The following is a 16,487-nucleotide window of genomic DNA, read 5'->3' on the forward strand; positions in this document are numbered from 1 at the left end:
CCCTCCTGGGAAAATTCTCCAGGAAGGGACGCAGTTTCGAGAAGGTAGTTGGCTCTATTTCGAGTTGTTTTAATGCGGTTTAATACAGTTGAAAAAAACAAAACAAACCAAAAGCTGACCATGCCATTACAAAAATTTTTAGGTGCATGACGCACTCCTTCAAGGAATATTGGGTCGTCTGGGCTGCCGTAGATACGAGCGGAGCGCGCGTGCGCAGAAGCCCAGCGGCCGTGCGTCGGGTCAGTAGCTCTGAGGACTGAGGTGGGGACGGTAGGGACGCGCACTCTAGCCATGAAGAGCCGCTTCAGCACCGTTGATCTCCGCGCCGTGCTCGCGGAGCTGAATGCGAGGTATGGTGGTGCGAGTGAGCAGGCTCGCGCTGGCAGCGCAGGAAGCAGAGGCCGGGCGCTGGGTGGCCGCGAGCCGGGCCGGGATCCCCGCGGTCGTCCCAGCGGGGCGCTGGGGATTGCTTAGGCCTGGGGGCCGACCTCGGGACCGGTGGCCTTGGGGGACCCCCGGGGTCGCGTGTCCCCGTGCTGCCTTTCCCTGGCGCTGGTCCGGAGGGATACCGCCGGCGCGGCTTGGTAAAACCGGAGGTGCCAGAGTGACAGTCACTGTCCCCCGTTCTGGCGGCCTGGTTTCTTCAAAACCCACACCCTTCAACCCCAAAGGGAGGGAGCCGTGCCATTCCGCGGTAGTGCTCAGATCTGGACCTGTATTCTGAGCTTGCCTCTTACTCAGCTGTAAGAGATTAGTCGTATTTTCGTGGGGCCAGGCGACTCCCGCCCCTTGTAATAAGTCAGATTAAATTTTACTGTGCTTCCCTCAAAGCACAGGACCGTTTCTGATGAAGGAAGTTTCTGGTGTTCCTGATGCTGGCAGACCATTTTTTTTTTTTTTTTTTTTGCTTAAATGTCTACAGTTAATTTGGGGGGGAGGGTGAAAACTTACCTTAATAGGCGGTCCTGATATCCTATTGAAGAGTTCCCCTTCTTCAACCTTAATACATGACGGGAAGTTTTGCTTCAAGCAAGAGCATGGTTTTGTTATATGTTTCTTTTTATCTTTGCAGCTTGCTAGGAATGAGAGTAAATAACGTTTATGATGTGGATAACAAGACATATCTTATTCGGCTTCAAAAGTAAGAATATTTTATAGGCTTATTTTTGGTAAATAAATATGACATTCTTGTATTTTCTTAACCTGCATTTTAGGTTTTGTTTTTTTTCAGAGAGTAAGCTTTGGCAAATTCCCTAAAGAAAAATTTGGCTTTCTCTTGAACAGACCCGACTTTAAAGCTACATTGTTACTTGAATCTGGTATAAGAATTCATACAACAGAATTTGAGTGGCCTAAGAACATGATGCCGTCTAGTTTTGCCATGAAGGTAAGTTTTAAGTTTGAAGCTAATTTTTAAAACTACATTTATTTACTTATTTATGTGGGTGTAGGTGGGAACAACAGACAGGCACGAGTTGGGGTTCTCAAGTGAATGTCAGGACAACCTATAGGGAGTCAGTTCTGCTACAAATGCAGTAGGGGGTGAGTCCAGCTCAGATCCTCAGACTCGGTGTATGTGTCTTAACATGCTGGTGGAGGGAGTCTTTCTGTGTCCCATCTGCCGGCTCCCAAATAACCAAACGGAGACTTACTATGAACGCTCAGCTGATAGCCTCAGCTTGTTTGTACCTAGCTCTTATAACTTAAGCTAACCCGCGTTTTTACTAATCTATGTTCTCCACATGGCTTTGTACCTCTATCCCATTTTGTGTGCACCACTTGTTTGGCATCTGTCTGACTTCAGCGTACTCCTTCCCAGCATTTCCTCTGCCCTGAAAGTCTTGCCTAGCTATTGGCCATGTAACTTTTGTTTAAATCAATCACTGTGACATATCTTCACACAGTTTAAAGGAATATTCCACAACATTCTGACCTGGAACTTGCTCTTTGTTGTTGTTTTTGAGACCGGGTTTCTCTTTGTAGCCCTGGATACGTAGGCCAGGCTGGCTTCAAACTCAGATCCACCTGCCTCACTTCCCTTGCGCCCCTCCCCAGTGCTGGAACTAAAGGCTTGTGGCATCATTCCCAGCTTGGAACTTGCTATATAGACCAGACTGGCCTCGAATTTAGAATGATCTTTCTTCCTGTGCTAGGATGACATCATGTGCCACTCAAAACATTCTTGAGCTGGGTTTGGTGGTTCATACCTGTAACCCCAATGTTCAGGGGGCTGAGCAGGATGGTTAGTCTGGGCTACTTTACTGAGTGACATTTTGTCTCAAAAAAGAGAAAACAATAACAAACTCTTGGCACTCTTGAGTTAAATCTATTTGTCTAGTTAAATGATAAGATTTTTTTCTTTGTAATAGAGCAGAAGGGTTTTTTTTTTTTTTTTTTTTTTGGTTTTTCAAGACAGGGTTTCTCTGTGGCTTTGGAGGCTATCCTGGAACTCACTTGGTAGTCCAGGCTGGTCTCGAACTCAAAGAGATCCGCCTGCCTCTGCCTCCCGAGTGCTGGGATTAAAGGCGTGCACCATCAACGCCCGGCGAGCAGAAGGTATTTTATATAAATAAAGACCTACTGGTGTATGATATAAATAAGGTAATGCCCAGTATGTGTAAATCAGTGACTGCCCTGGTTCTCATCATTATTCTAAAAAATAGAATACAAAACAATTGTTTCGGTTACAAGTTATTAGAATAAAGGCTTATGGATTTTTCTACCCTCTGGGGCCTGGCAGGCTAGTTCAATGGACAAAAGCTATAACCCTAATGGCCTGAGTTTGATCTCTGGAGAGTGGAGAGAACCTATCCATGCAAGTCATTTGCTGACCTCCACTGCACACTGTGGCAAGCTTGGTATTACCCCACACATCCCAAATAAATAAATATGTAAAAAAAATTTTCCTCTGATTATCATTTGTAACCTTTTGTTTTATGACCATACTGTTTTATTTAACATTTAAATATTCTCAGTGGCAGAAACATAATTTTCATAAACAAGTACCTAGTGTTTAGGATTTACTTTTATTACATTAATTTTTTTTCTTCTGTTTCTTGCTAGTGTCGAAAACATTTGAAGAGTCGGAGATTAGTCAGTGCAAAACAACTTGGTGTTGATAGAATTGTGGATTTCCAGTTTGGAAGTGATGAAGCTGCTTATCATTTAATCATTGAACTCTATGATAGGGTAAGTTAAATTGTTTTTCACTCCATTCATTGTTATGTTTAAAGTGTTCATCATGGTCAACACTTATGATTTTAATTGAATAATTTTAATTCTACATCTTTGCTAATACTTGTCTTTTTTTTGTTTTTTTCAAGACTGCGTTTCTTTCTTTGTGTTGTTCATCTGTGTTAGAACTAACTCTGTACACCAGATTGGCTTCAAACAACTCAGAGATCCAGCTGTGTGTATGTGTGTGTGTGTATGTGTGTTTTATTTTTGTTTTTGAGATGGTTTCTCTGTATTACAGAACTGGCTGTCCTGGAACTAACTCTCTAGGCCAGGCTGGCTTTGAACACACAGAGATCTGCCTGCCTCTGCCTTCTGAGTGCTGGGATTAAAGGGGTGCACCACCACTGTCCAGTAAATAATTTTTTTTAACATGGAGATAACACCAAGTTCTTGTATATTGTATGCTTACTTAGTTTTTACTAACGTTATATAATATTTGCTAAACAGTGGTACATAATGTTAATTGAATTGTAGGCTATTTTCATTCATGGTTTTTTTGTTCCAGTATTTCCAGTTGATTTTTAGGGAGTTTTGGTTTGAAGGATCTGAGCAAATAGGTATGCATACTGTCTAGGTTCTAGAAATCCAGCTAGTAATGAATTTGGGGTAAATACTAAGAATCTATGTGTTAGAGTGTGCACTTGGGATTTTGTTTGGTCATTGTGGTATCTGTGAGAGGTGGTTGTTGATACTTAAAAAATGTATTAAAGATTGCTTTTTCCTTTGTGAACCAGAATTTGACCTAGCTTTCATATCTGAATTTTGAGAATTGGTGTATCTCGGTTTGATTAGACTGTGTGTAAAGAGGATTGCTACAACTCAAAATCAATTTAAGAATCTGAGAGATAGAAATTTGAAGACAGAGGTTTCTGTTCCTCCTGGTCTTGTAGCCCCTAAATAAACACACCCAGGCTTATATTAATTATAAACTGTTCGGCTGATGACTCAAGCTTCTTACTGGCTAGCTCTCTCTTAATTATTAACCCATAACTATTAATCTGTGTATTTCTTTCCAGAGAATGCCTGGTGTCCTATCTTCCCGTGGCTCTTTTCTGTCTTACTCTTCCAAGAATTCTCCTAGTGTGGTAGCCCTGCCTATATTTCCTGCCTGGCTACTGGCCAATCAGCATTTATTCACCAACCATATATTCACAGCATATAGGACATCCCCCATCACATATTTATAATGAATTTGGACTGGTGAAACGGCTCAGCAGCTAAAAGTGCTTGCCATGAAGCCTGAAGACTTGAGTACATTCCCTGGAACCCATATAAAAGTGGAAGGAGAGAACCAACTCCACAAACCTGTCTCTAACCTTCACACACACACTATGACACATCATAAGCCATCTCTATCACTACACATACAACATATATATGTATGCATTTATGTGTATGCATACACACACAAAAATAATAAAATTTAAATTTTTAAAAAAATTATGACACATTTAGGAGCAACTCTGAGAAAAGTAACGTAAGATCAAAATGTAGCGTAGCAGGGGAGGGGTTATTTAATTAGTGTTTTAGTTTCAAATTTTGTAAAAGACTATTATTAGCAGGGCACTGGTAGCACATGCTTTTAATCCCAGCACTTGGGAGGCAGAGGCAGGCAGATCTCTGTGAGTTTGAGGCCAGCCTGGTCTGCAGAGTGAGTTCCAGGACAGGCAGGGCTACACAGAGAAACCCTGTCTTTTTAAAAACAAACAAACAAACTGCCTGATTGCTGCAGAGTCAAAAGAAGGTGCCAAATTCAATGGAACTGGTGTTACAAATGTTTGTTAGCCATCATGAAAGTACTGGGAATTGAACCCTGATCCTCTGGAAGAGTAACAAGTTCTCTAAACTCTCTCTCTAACCCCCTAATTTTTTAATGAATCTTTTAAAAAGATATATTTTTCATTTTTAATTATGTGTATTTGTGCTCATGCACGAATGTATTTAAATGCAAATGATTACAGAAGCCAAAAAAAAGTCCTCTGATTCCCCTGGGACTAAAGTAAGAGGCAGTGGTGAGTTGCCTGCCATGGGCGCTGGAAACTGAACTCGGGTATTATCTAATAGCGATGTGCATTCTTAACCACTGAGCAATTTCCCCAGCCCGCTTTAATTTTTCCCCACCTTCATAACAGGGCTCCTATGTATCCTAGGCTGGCCTGAAATCTGGAATCTCCCTGCCTCAACCTTCTGGATGTTGAGATTATAGTTGGGCCCCACAACAGTTGGCTACACCACACTGTTGTCCTTTTTCAGACATACTGTGCTATTTCATAATCCCGTGCATTTGCATTTCATGTTCTCTTGACCTGAATTTTTTGAAACTTGGAACTTTTGTTGTTGATTGTGAGACAGACTCATGTACTTAAGTCTGATCTCAAGCTTGCTATGTAGCCAAGAATTACCTTGAACGCCTGAATCTCCTACTATCTTCTGCATGCAGGAATTATAGGCATGTGACATCATGATTGGTTTTGGCATACTTATTAAAGGCACTCAACTGTTAGGTTTTCATAGTGAAATACTGCAAGTAACTTATGCAGGAACCAGACAAAGAACATAAAGTTGCTCTAGGTTAGCTCTAGGTTGCTTCCAAATTGGAGTCCTTAGAATTAATTTCACAGCCTATTGGGTTAATGCAGCGAGCCTACTTAGAAGTGCCTGGTGCCTCTGTTTTGCAGCTTTATTTCTATAGCTATAAGCAGGTCTTCTGAGACAATTTTTTTCAATTTTTAAGATGTTTCAAGACTGATTTGGAAAAACATTAAATTACATTTTACTCTGTTGCAGGGGAACATTGTTCTTACAGATTATGAGTACCTAATTTTAAATATCCTAAGGTTTCGAACTGATGAAGCGGATGATGTTAAGTTTGCTGTTCGTGAACGCTATCCCGTTGATCATGCCAGAGCTGCTGAACCTTTGCTGACTTTAGAAAGGTAGCAGTGTTTATACAATCGTATCATATTGTATTAAAAAGTAAACTAGGTTACATTTCAGAATTAGAAAAAATTCCATTAAAAATGTTTAGTTGTATAACACTGAACTGTATAAATCATTTATATAAATATACATATAAACAATTACATTTTATTTGTGGGCAGATGTCTCCCTCTCTCTCTTTTTAAGGCAAGCTATAAATGGCCTAGAACTCTTTATATAAACTTTGAACTTGCAAAGATCCACCTGCTTTACCTCCAGATGGTTATAATTAAGGTATACACCACCATCCCCCAGCCCTCAAATGTATATTTTTTTTCTTTTTTTTTTTTTGGTTTTTCCAGACAGGGTTTCTCTGTATTATTTTGGAGGCTTACTCTGTAGAACAGGCTGGCCTCAAACTCACAGAGATCCGCCTGCCTCTGCCTCCCAAGTGCTGGGATTAAAGGTGTGTGCCACCAAAGCCCAGCTAAGTGTATATCTTTTTATACTACAGTTTGGGTTACTTAATGCTTGTGTTTTCTTGCCAAAGTGAGGTGCTGACTTCAGAGTTCTGAGAAGACATTAGGGCAGGCCGAGTGCAGTGTGGGTAGCAGTGTGGGGTAGACACTCTGGTTTATGCAGGAAGAAGTGAAAGGGTCAGGTGATGATTAATGACAGCTTCTCAGGCTGTCAGGTCCTGCTACCTAGTAGTCCACTTGGTGGTCTTCAAAGCTCAGCATCATCAGCATCAGCAGGAGGCCTTGCTGAGTGGGAAACTGCTCCAATGTTGCCATTTCAGTAGCTCCAGGGGGCCACATTTGAACAGGTTCTCTAGTTTGGGGGCTGCATGGAACAACAGAATCTTGGCGAGTTCTTAGCAAATCTTTAATTAGGTGTAACTATTGCAAGTGTTCAAATATGGCATGTAGATTTACAAACAGTATTTAACCTTTATATAGAAATTCATCTTTCATGTCACATTGATGATAAGCAATTCATGACTTTGTTGAAAATACTGATTTCTTACAGAAAACCTGGATTTAAGTCTCAGGTTACCATTCAAGAACCTAATTGTGGATAAATTATGAGCATGTATATGTGTGTGTTGATAACAGGGTCTTGCTGTGTAACCTAGTCTTCTGACCTTGAACCTACCTCTGAGTCACTTTTTTTTCCCCTTTGGTTTTTAGAGACAGGGTTTCTCTGTATGGTTTTGGAGGCTGTCCTGGAAGTAGTCCTTGCAGACCAGGCTGGCCTCAAACTCACAGAGATCTGCCTGCCTCTGCCTCCTGAGTGCTGGGATTAAAAACATGCGCCACCAACACCCGGCCCGGAGTCACATTTATAAGCATGTATCACCACACCCTGCTCTGGATTTATATATATATATAATATATATATAATTTCTTTTCAAGTCTCTCTGTGTGTTGCACATGTGCACTTGAGCCACAGAGACTAGAAGAGGGCATCAGATCCCCTGTAGCTGGAACTATAGATGGTTGTGGATGTTGGGAACTCATGTCCTCTGCAAGAGCAAATGTTCTTAACCTCTGAGCCATCTCTAGCCCCATGAATAAATTACTTTTAGGACTAGTTTTTCATATCTATACAGATAATTTGTTACATTTCAGACTCTTCTAAAGACTAAATAAATTGATGTAAAGGTAATATGAATGTAAATAATGCTATAAGGTTTATTAAATATAAGATAATAAAAAGTGTGCCAATTTTGTCCACAGATTGACTGAAGTAATAGCTAGTGCTCCTAAGGGTGAACTTCTGAAGAGAGTTCTTAATCCATTACTTCGTGAGTATTCCTGCATTTTGCAGTAAGATGTTTGTGTGACAACACTTTTACAAATATATTTAAAAAAAATTTTTTCCCTTTCAAAAAGATTGAGCAAGGGGCAGGAAAGATACTCAAGTTCAGTTCACAGCGCCATGACCAATTGTTCGCAACCACCTATAATTCCAGCTCCAGGGGATCTGACACCCTCTCTGACCTTCATGGTTATCCACAAACACGAGACATACATTTACACAAACATACACATAAATAAAAATAAAGCATTATATTATTTTTTGAACAAGAAGTTAAAAGGGATCTTTTGAGTAAGTGTGGTTTTATTCTCACAGAAAGAAGTTTTTGTTTGTTTTGTAGTGCTGGACATTGAGCCCAGGACTTTGTGATGATGAGCAGCCATGTGCCACTAAGTTTCATTGTCCTGAAAGAAGGAGAATTTTATATTGTTAGATCTTATCTTAAAACAGTGCAGGTGGAGCTGGTGGTATAGCTCAGTTAGTAGAGTAATAGCATTCACAAAGCCCTGAGCTCAGTCTCCAGCATTACATAAAAGTGGCCTGGTGGTACACACCTATAATCCCAGTACTCCTGTGAGGCAGGAGAGTCAGACGTTTAAGGTCATCCGTTGGCTTTGTAATCAGCTCAAGGCCAGCTGACTAGATGTATAAGCATCCCTTCTTCTCACATAATGAACACAGTGGCTGGAGACGTGGCTTAGTGGTGAAAGTGCTTACTGCTCATAAGTATCTAGTTCAGTTCCTGGCACCCACGTGGCTCTCAAATACCTGTAACTCTGGTTCTAGGGCTTCTAACACTCTTCTGGCCTCCATGGGCTCATGTTTGCACTTCATGGAAATAAACCCATTCACATACATAATACACATAAAAAGCACATCTTTTAAAAGAACAAAAGTGGTATAGAATGGTATTTGTACCTCATTGTAGAATTCAGAGCATTTGCTTTTTTTAAAATAACTTTTGTTTAATAACACTTTGTTTGTTTACTTATTTATTTTTACAAAATTTGTAGACCTCAAGGGTGATAGGATCTGCCAGATATTCATCCTCTCCTCTCCCTCTCAGCTTTGCCAGGTCCTTTTGTTCGTTTGGTTTGGTTTTGTTTTGACAGAGGCATAGCTCAGCTTGCCTTGAAGTTGTTATGTAGCCCAGGCAACCTTAAGTCCATGGTGATCCTCCTGCTACAGTTTACTTTGGTTTTTGAAATCAAGTAGTTTAAATACTGTTGGCTCTTTCTTTTGTCCTCCTGAAGCCTTTGACTATCCTTTTGCATGTCATTGTACAGTTTATGGTTAGGGTATTACTTTCTACAACAGAAGCCTGCTAGGATTTTGATGGGGATTGCATTGGTTCTGTGTGGAGAATAGCAATTCTAATTACAGTCTTACAAAGAATGTCTTACTATTCATTTGGATTTTTAAATTTTCAGTGTTTTATAGTTTTTATATGTAAATTTTATTCTTTTTTTTGGGGGGGGGGGGGCTTCCAGACAGGGTTTCTCTGTATTGTTTTGGAGGCTTGCTCTGTAGAATAGGCTGGCCTTGAACTCACAGAGATCCGCCTGCCTCTGCCTCCTGAGTGCTGGGATTAAAGGCATGCACTACCAACACCCAGCTGTAAATTTTATTCTTAAATGCCTGGATTTTCTTTTTGTGTGTTGTTAGTTTTTTTTTTTTTTATTATTTACTTATTTTTATTTCATGTACATTAGTTTGCCTGTATGACGGGGTTGGGTCCCTTGGAACTGACTGGGATTACAGACAATTGTGAGCTGCCATGTGGGTGCTAGGAATTGAACCCAGTTCCTCTGGAAGAGCAGCCAGTGCTCTTAACCACTGAGCTATCTCCCAGCCCCGTGTTGTTAGTTTTTAAAAATTACTGTTCAGAGCTGATAAAGTCATATAGTCTAGAAGTCTGAGTGGGAGTGCGTGTGTATATGTATGTGTGTGTATTCTTTAGGACTTTTTAGCATATAGTCTTATCTCCTCTGAGAATAAAGCTGCTTTTTCTGTTTTAATCTGAATGCTTTTTTTAAGTATTTACTTATGTGTGGTTGTTTTATAGATATGATTTGTGAGTATGGTTTATCTTACTAGCCAAATATCTTGCTTTAATTTAAACCTTTATTTTTCTGAGTTTTTTGATATTGATCGAATCCTCTATTTTACACCAGGCTATGTCCTGGGCTTTCTCTTTTTTTTTTTTTTTTTTAGGTTTTTGTTTGTTTATTTGTTCTTTGGTTTTTGGTTTTTGGGTTTCCGAGCCAGGATTTCACTGTGTAGCTCTGGTTGTCCCGGCACTCACTCTGTAGACCAGTTTGGTCTTGAACTCACAGAGATCTACCTGCCTCTGCTGGGATTAAAGGCAAAGGTGTGTGCCACCACCGCCCATCTGGTTTTTGATTTTTATGTCTCAGGTGTGGTTGTGTGCATGCGTATGCACGCCCATGAGTCAGAAGAGAGCACTGGATCCTTGGAAGTGGACTTGCAGATGGTTGTAAACTACCATGTGGGTTCTGGGAACTCTACGCAGGGTCTCTGTAAGAGCAGTAAGTGCTCTCTTAACCACTGAACCATCTCTTTTTAGCCTCCCACCCACCCTGTTATTTACTGTGTGGCACAGCTGAATTCCAACCTGGGATCTTGCTGTTTCAGCCTCTTGGGATAGCAACCATGTTCTAAAATGGCCATCATTTTTTAAAAATCTAGTACCTAATAAAAACTATATATTATTAGGGTAGCAAGATATTAATATGTATGTACAGTGTTTTTACTTGTCTGTTGCTTTAAATATTTATCATTTCTCTGGAGTAAAAACTTTCTAGTACTTTCTTCTAGCTTTTTCAAGTAGACAACATATTGGTGTTATCTGTAGTCATTTTATTGTGCAGTAATATACCAGAACTTTCTAACTTTATCTAACTCAGTACCCACTGGTTAACCTTTCTCTATCCTGTCATACCTGTTCCCCTGATAGCTACTTTCAGTTTCTAAGTTTTACTTTTTTTTAACTTTACATACTGTGAAATCATGTAATTCTTGTGTTTCTATACCTCGTTATTTCACTTAACATAATAGTGTCCATTCCATTCTTGTTATTGCAAATGACAAAATCACAGAATTCCATTCTTTTTAATACCCAAATAGCAATAGCATTCAAGTGTATGTTTCTTCCTCTCCCCCCCCCCCCCCTTGGTATTTGAGACAGGATCTCTCTGTGAGCCCTGACTGTCTTGTGTTACTCACGTAGGGTGATACCTCATTATTGTTTTGGTTTGCATGTTGTGGATATTTAGTGATCTTGTACAACTTTATTTTTTTTAATGTATTTTATTATGTGTCGCTGTGTAGGTATGTGAATATGTGGGCCACTGCTTATAGAGCTCAGAGGAATCAGTTCCTTGAGTTGCCTCATGTGGGTTCTGGGAAGCACACTCGGGTCTTATTGCTGAACTATCTCTCCAACCTGTGTAGAACATGCTTTTCATAACTTTTGGCCATTTGTGTATCTTAAAAAGTGTCTAAGTATAGCACAGTTGTTAATTGGAACATTTTAGTTAATTTTTGAAAACCAAATCAACCTTGATTTACAGTAACAAATCCCTGCTGGTCATGGTTTGTAATTTTCCTTATGATTTTTTTTGTGGTATTAGGATCAAGCCTAGAGGTTTTTTTTATGTGCTAAGCAAGTGCTCTGTCACTGAACTATATTTCAGGTTAATCTTATATATGTGTTGCTTAATGCTGTTAAATCCTGTACCATACACTGATTCTCTGCTTATTGTAATTGCAAACTCCTTTCATTACTTCAGGTCTAATTCTAATACCATTTGAAAAGAAGTAAAATTACTTTCACTGGCTATTTATATAGAGTAGGTTACTCATACTGAGCTACAAATTTATACTGTTTTAAATGGGAAGTTTTATAGGAAAATAATAACAATATTCTTTGCTTTTGTAGCCTATGGACCAGCTCTTATTGAGCACTGTCTTATAGAAAATGGATTCTCTGGCAATGTCAAAGTGGATGAAAAACTTGAAAGCAAAGGTATGTCTGCATGGTCCAGACTTTGTACATTTTCTTTCTTTCTTTTTTTTTTTTTTTTTTTTTTTTGACTGTGTACATTTTCATGTTTCCTTTTTCCTTGTACTGTAAGTTGAACCTAAGGCCCCACAAGTGCTAGAAAAATGTGATAAGCACCTCGTTTATTCTCTTTTTTTTATTTGAGTTTTTTGGAAATAAGGTTTCTCCTACATTGTAGTGCAGTGTCACCTTGAACTCCGAGTCTTCCTGGATGCTGAGATCATGTGTGTGTGCTAGCGCACCTAGCCCTTCCTTTTTAATGTGGGAGTGTTTTGCTTCCTGTGTATCTGTTTGCTACATGCTTGCATGGTACCCTGTAAGGCCAGAAGGTGTCATATGTCATATCTCCTGGGACTGGATTTACAACCCATGTGAGCCACCGTGGTAGTTGCCAGGAATTGAACTTGTGTCCTCTGGAAGAACAGCCAGTGCTCTTAAGTGCTGAGACACTTCTATGACCTGTGACTCTTGTTTCTTTACTGCAAATAAATTAACTTTTTAAAGTTATAAGTGAATGGCTAGCTCTAAACTTAAAAACTTTGGTCTGGGATTGGCAAGATGGCAAGCAGGTAAAGGCACTTGCTGTCAAGTCTGTGGATCTAAGGATGGTCTCCACGATCTACATGTGGGAAGGAAAGAACCAGTTCCAGCTCTTTATTTGTCCTCTGTCCTCCACATTTGAGCTCTATCCCTATCACTGTGTGTGTGTGTGTGTGTGTGTGTGTGTGTGTGTGTGTGTTATGTACATATATGAAGACGAATAATGGTGGTTCATACCTGTAATCCCAACACTAAGAGTGGATTTTGGTGAGTTTGAGTAATCTGGGCTATATAGTGAGTCCCTGCTTCAAAAAGAAATTATTTTTAAATATAAAAAAACAACAACAAACAAAACTTTGATCATTGTATCCTACATGTATTGGTTTTCCTCTGTTTTTTTCCATGTACCCTATTAATAAGCGCTTTAGTCTTTTCACCTTCATGCCTTTGGACTTTGGAACGTTCTTTTCTTGCCCTCTAGTTTCTGCACTGGTACTGAGCTTGGTATAGTAGATGTCTTGGTTAGTTGGATTACTAGCCTTCTGACTTAAAGCACAGGGTGCATCTAGAAATGGCATTCATCATACATTTGAATTTCTACAGAGTGGCTGCGTGGTGACGTTAGGCTCCAGTAATTACTTTCAGAAGCTAATTTATCAGAATAAGATGAATAAGAAAGGACTGGTGAGATGGCCCAGTGGAAGGGTATCTGCTTCCATGCCTGATGACCTGTGTTTGATGCCAGGATCAGACTGACTCTGCAAGCTGTCCACTAATCTCTACGTGTACACTGAGGCACACGCACAAACACAATAAATAAGAAAAAAATTAGCGTTATTACCTGTTATTTTAAAAGGAATTTTAAAAGTTTAAGGAAATGTAAGGAAGATTTGTTCTTGGAAAAATTATGACCTGTATGACCTTGTATGATGTTTGAAACACCACTCCTAGTGTTTGTGTTTGAGGATTATTTATCATTTTCTAAGGTATAGTGATAATTTCCATTTTATCAACCAGATTTTGTTTGTTTAAAAGTACAAATCAATGCCAGGTGGTTGTGATGCACGCCTTTAATCCCAGCACTGGAAGGTAGAGGTAGGGGGATCTCTGTGAGTTGTAGGCCAGCCTGGTCTACAAAACAAGTTCTAGGACAGCCAAGAATATTAAACAGAGAAACCCTGTTTTGGAAAAACAAACACAGAAAGAAAATACAAATAAAATGTTTTCTGAAATATACTAATGTGTTGTCTCTAGTGACAACAGATAGTGGAGGTATTTTTTTCTTTATTTTTTTTTTTTATAAAATGAACAGGATCCTCATGGCACAGAAGCATGGATGTGAAAATGTTTGGGACAACTCTGGTTACTCAATGTTAGGTATATAACCTTTTCACAGGTTGCAATGTATTATGAGGCTGTGGTAATTAAATAGTAACTTTTTTGGAGCAGAAATTTATAAAGCAGTCAGAAACAAGTATATGTGGAAATTAGGTTTATGAATAAAAAGTCCTTTTGTAAGAAAAGAAAGGTGGATGATTTAGAAAAGGCTGACCAAACCATAATCATATATGTAGTCTGTATCATACATATATACCAGTTATACAGACGAAACAACTATCATTTTATTGAGCACACACACTCATACCTGATAAGTGTTAGGGAGCAGGACATGCCATAGCATGGGTGTGATCTAAGACCACTTTGTGAGTCTGTTCTCTTTCTACCTTTATATTGGGTTCTGGGGAGTGAATTCATGTCTCTAGGCTTGTGCAGCAAGCACCTTTACCTATTGAACCATTTCATCGGCCTGTTTTTTGTTTTTATTATTAATTACATTTAGTATGTCTGTGTGTGTTCAGAAGACAACTTGTTAGGAGTTGGTCTTCTTCCTTCCACTTCCTGGAGACGTGGTAGCATCCCAGTTTTCTTGTTTTTTTGAAAGGGTCTTATTGTATATAGCCCAAGCTAGCCTTGAGCTCATGTTTTCCTGCCTCAGCCTCCTTAGTGCTGGTAGTAGAGACCTGTGCTACCATACTCAGCTGCCTTTCTGCTATTGTTTTTTAATAAATATATTGAGCCCCATGTAGTGATGCAGCATAGTAAGACCCTGCCTTAAAAAACACACACCCATAAATAAATAAATAAATAAAGCAAGCAAGCGAGCGGTTTTTTCATTGTTTGTTTTTCGAGACAGAGTTTCTCTATGTAGCTTTGGATCCTGTCCTGGAACTCACTTTGTAAAGCAGGTTGTCCTCAAACGCACAGAGATCATCTGCCTGCCTCTGCCCCCAGAGTGCTAGGATTAACAGCCTGTGCACCACTGCCCAGTATATATAGTTATTTAATAATGGTTAATCAACTTGATTGGCATTCATTCCTTTTCCCCTTGTTTTTATTTCTTCATTAGATATTGAAAAAGTACTGGTTTGTGTGCAGAAGGCAGAAGACTATATGAAAGAAACAGCCAACTTCAAAGGAAAGGTAGCATCATGTAAATAGTTACTATGTGTTGTTTACGTGTATCTGCTTATTGGGGGAGGTACCATAGCATTCCAGAGGTTAGACAACCTGCAGGAGTTGAGTACTTCCTTTATTGTGTGGTCCTAGGGATCTAATTCTCAGGCTCATCAGGCTTGGTGACAGACACCTTTACTCATTGATCAATTCCACCAGCCTTGTATGATTTTGATTTTATTTGGATTTTCAGAAATAAGATATCTTTTATCTACTTACTGTTCTAATGTAGAGTTTGAACCCAAGACCTTGTACATACAAATTCATACTGTGCCATTGAACTATATACACCTAGTTCTGGGGTAGTCTCTTTATTTTTGTATTGCTTCTTGTAATTTTTTTTTCTATCCTTTTATAGAAAATACTGTATTGGGGCTCAAGATAAAACTCAGTTGATAAGACTCCTGCCTAGAGTTCACTTGGCCCTGGGTTTGGTCCCCAGCACTGCATAAATTAGACACTATGAGTATATTGCCTGTAATCTCAGCTCTTGGGAAGTTGAGGCAGGAGTTCAAGGTCATTCTTGTCTGCATAGCAAGTTCAAAGCCAACCAGAGCTAAACAAGACCCCAGTTATAAAACCAAAGAAACAAAACTCACAAAAAACAAAAAACTTGTTGAGAGATTTGGGATTTGTGTAAAAAGAAAAAAAAAGTTTGACTTTTAAAAGGTTTTTAATTATGTGTATGTATATGTGTATATGTGAGTGCATGTCATATATGGGGCGCTTGGAGACAAAAGAAGTTGTCAGTCCCTTGGAACTAGAGCCTCCTATTTTGGGTCCTCAGGAAAAGCAACAAGCAGTCTTAACTATTGAACTCTTACTCCAGCCAGTTTCTCTTTCCTTGCTACAAGGTCTTGCTATGAAGCCCAGGATGACCTTAGTACTCAAGATTTTCCACATCAGCCTCCCAAGTGCTGGGTTTATAGGCATGTATCACTAAATTACCTCATTCTTTAATAATTTCTTTCATATTCAAAATGTACCTTTAACTAGAAAAAACAACAGTCTATATGTTACTCTTTTGTTAATTGTGACTATAGATGAGTCTAATATTAGTTACCTTTTGTTTTTTGTTTTGATAGGGCTATATAATCCAGAAAAGAGAAGCAAAACCAAGCCTAGATGCAGATAAACCAGCTGAAGACATACTCACGTGAGTATGTAGCCATAGGTCAGTTTTCTTTGTGTGCTAATTAATATTCTTAATTGTGATATAATAAATATGTTTTACAGGTATGAGGAATTTCATCCTTTCTTGTTTTCTCAACATTTACAATGTCCATATATAGAATTTGAATCGTTTGACAAGGTGGGTTTTCTAGGTCTGTTTTGTACTAGTTAATATGACATGAGTTGTAACAATTGTTAT

General features: G+C 39.2%; 1 protein-coding gene and 1 long non-coding RNA gene across 4 annotated transcripts in view; one reads left to right on the forward strand and one right to left on the reverse strand.

Annotated features, from left to right (window-relative positions):
- The first annotated feature begins 221 nt into the window (after window positions 1–221).
- Nemf (nuclear export mediator factor) overlaps window positions 222–16,487 on the forward strand; it is a 49,748-nt gene continuing 33,482 nt past the window's right edge. For all 3 annotated transcript variants that reach the window (XM_040743000.1, XM_040743001.1, XM_040743002.1), the window contains exons 1-10: window positions 222–350; window positions 1,073–1,141; window positions 1,285–1,387; window positions 3,064–3,189; window positions 6,025–6,173; window positions 7,896–7,963; window positions 11,939–12,025; window positions 15,009–15,082; window positions 16,201–16,271; window positions 16,352–16,427. In XM_040743000.1, the coding sequence (XP_040598934.1) occupies window positions 292–350; window positions 1,073–1,141; window positions 1,285–1,387; window positions 3,064–3,189; window positions 6,025–6,173; window positions 7,896–7,963; window positions 11,939–12,025; window positions 15,009–15,082; window positions 16,201–16,271; window positions 16,352–16,427 (882 nt within the window). In that variant the 5' untranslated portion in view covers window positions 222–291. The remainder of the gene's footprint in view (window positions 351–1,072; window positions 1,142–1,284; window positions 1,388–3,063; window positions 3,190–6,024; window positions 6,174–7,895; window positions 7,964–11,938; window positions 12,026–15,008; window positions 15,083–16,200; window positions 16,272–16,351; window positions 16,428–16,487) is intronic.
- Window positions 349–1,888, reverse strand: LOC121139356. Its single transcript, XR_005876307.1, has 3 exons — window positions 1,755–1,888; window positions 952–1,076; window positions 349–741 (listed from the first exon to the last, which is right to left on the reverse strand). It is a non-coding gene; the product is annotated as an uncharacterized LOC121139356 (long non-coding RNA).

Source organism: Mesocricetus auratus, unplaced genomic scaffold, assembly GCF_017639785.1.
Source record: "Mesocricetus auratus isolate SY011 unplaced genomic scaffold, BCM_Maur_2.0 Super-Scaffold_15014, whole genome shotgun sequence".
Taxonomy (NCBI): Eukaryota; Metazoa; Chordata; class Mammalia; order Rodentia; family Cricetidae; genus Mesocricetus; species Mesocricetus auratus.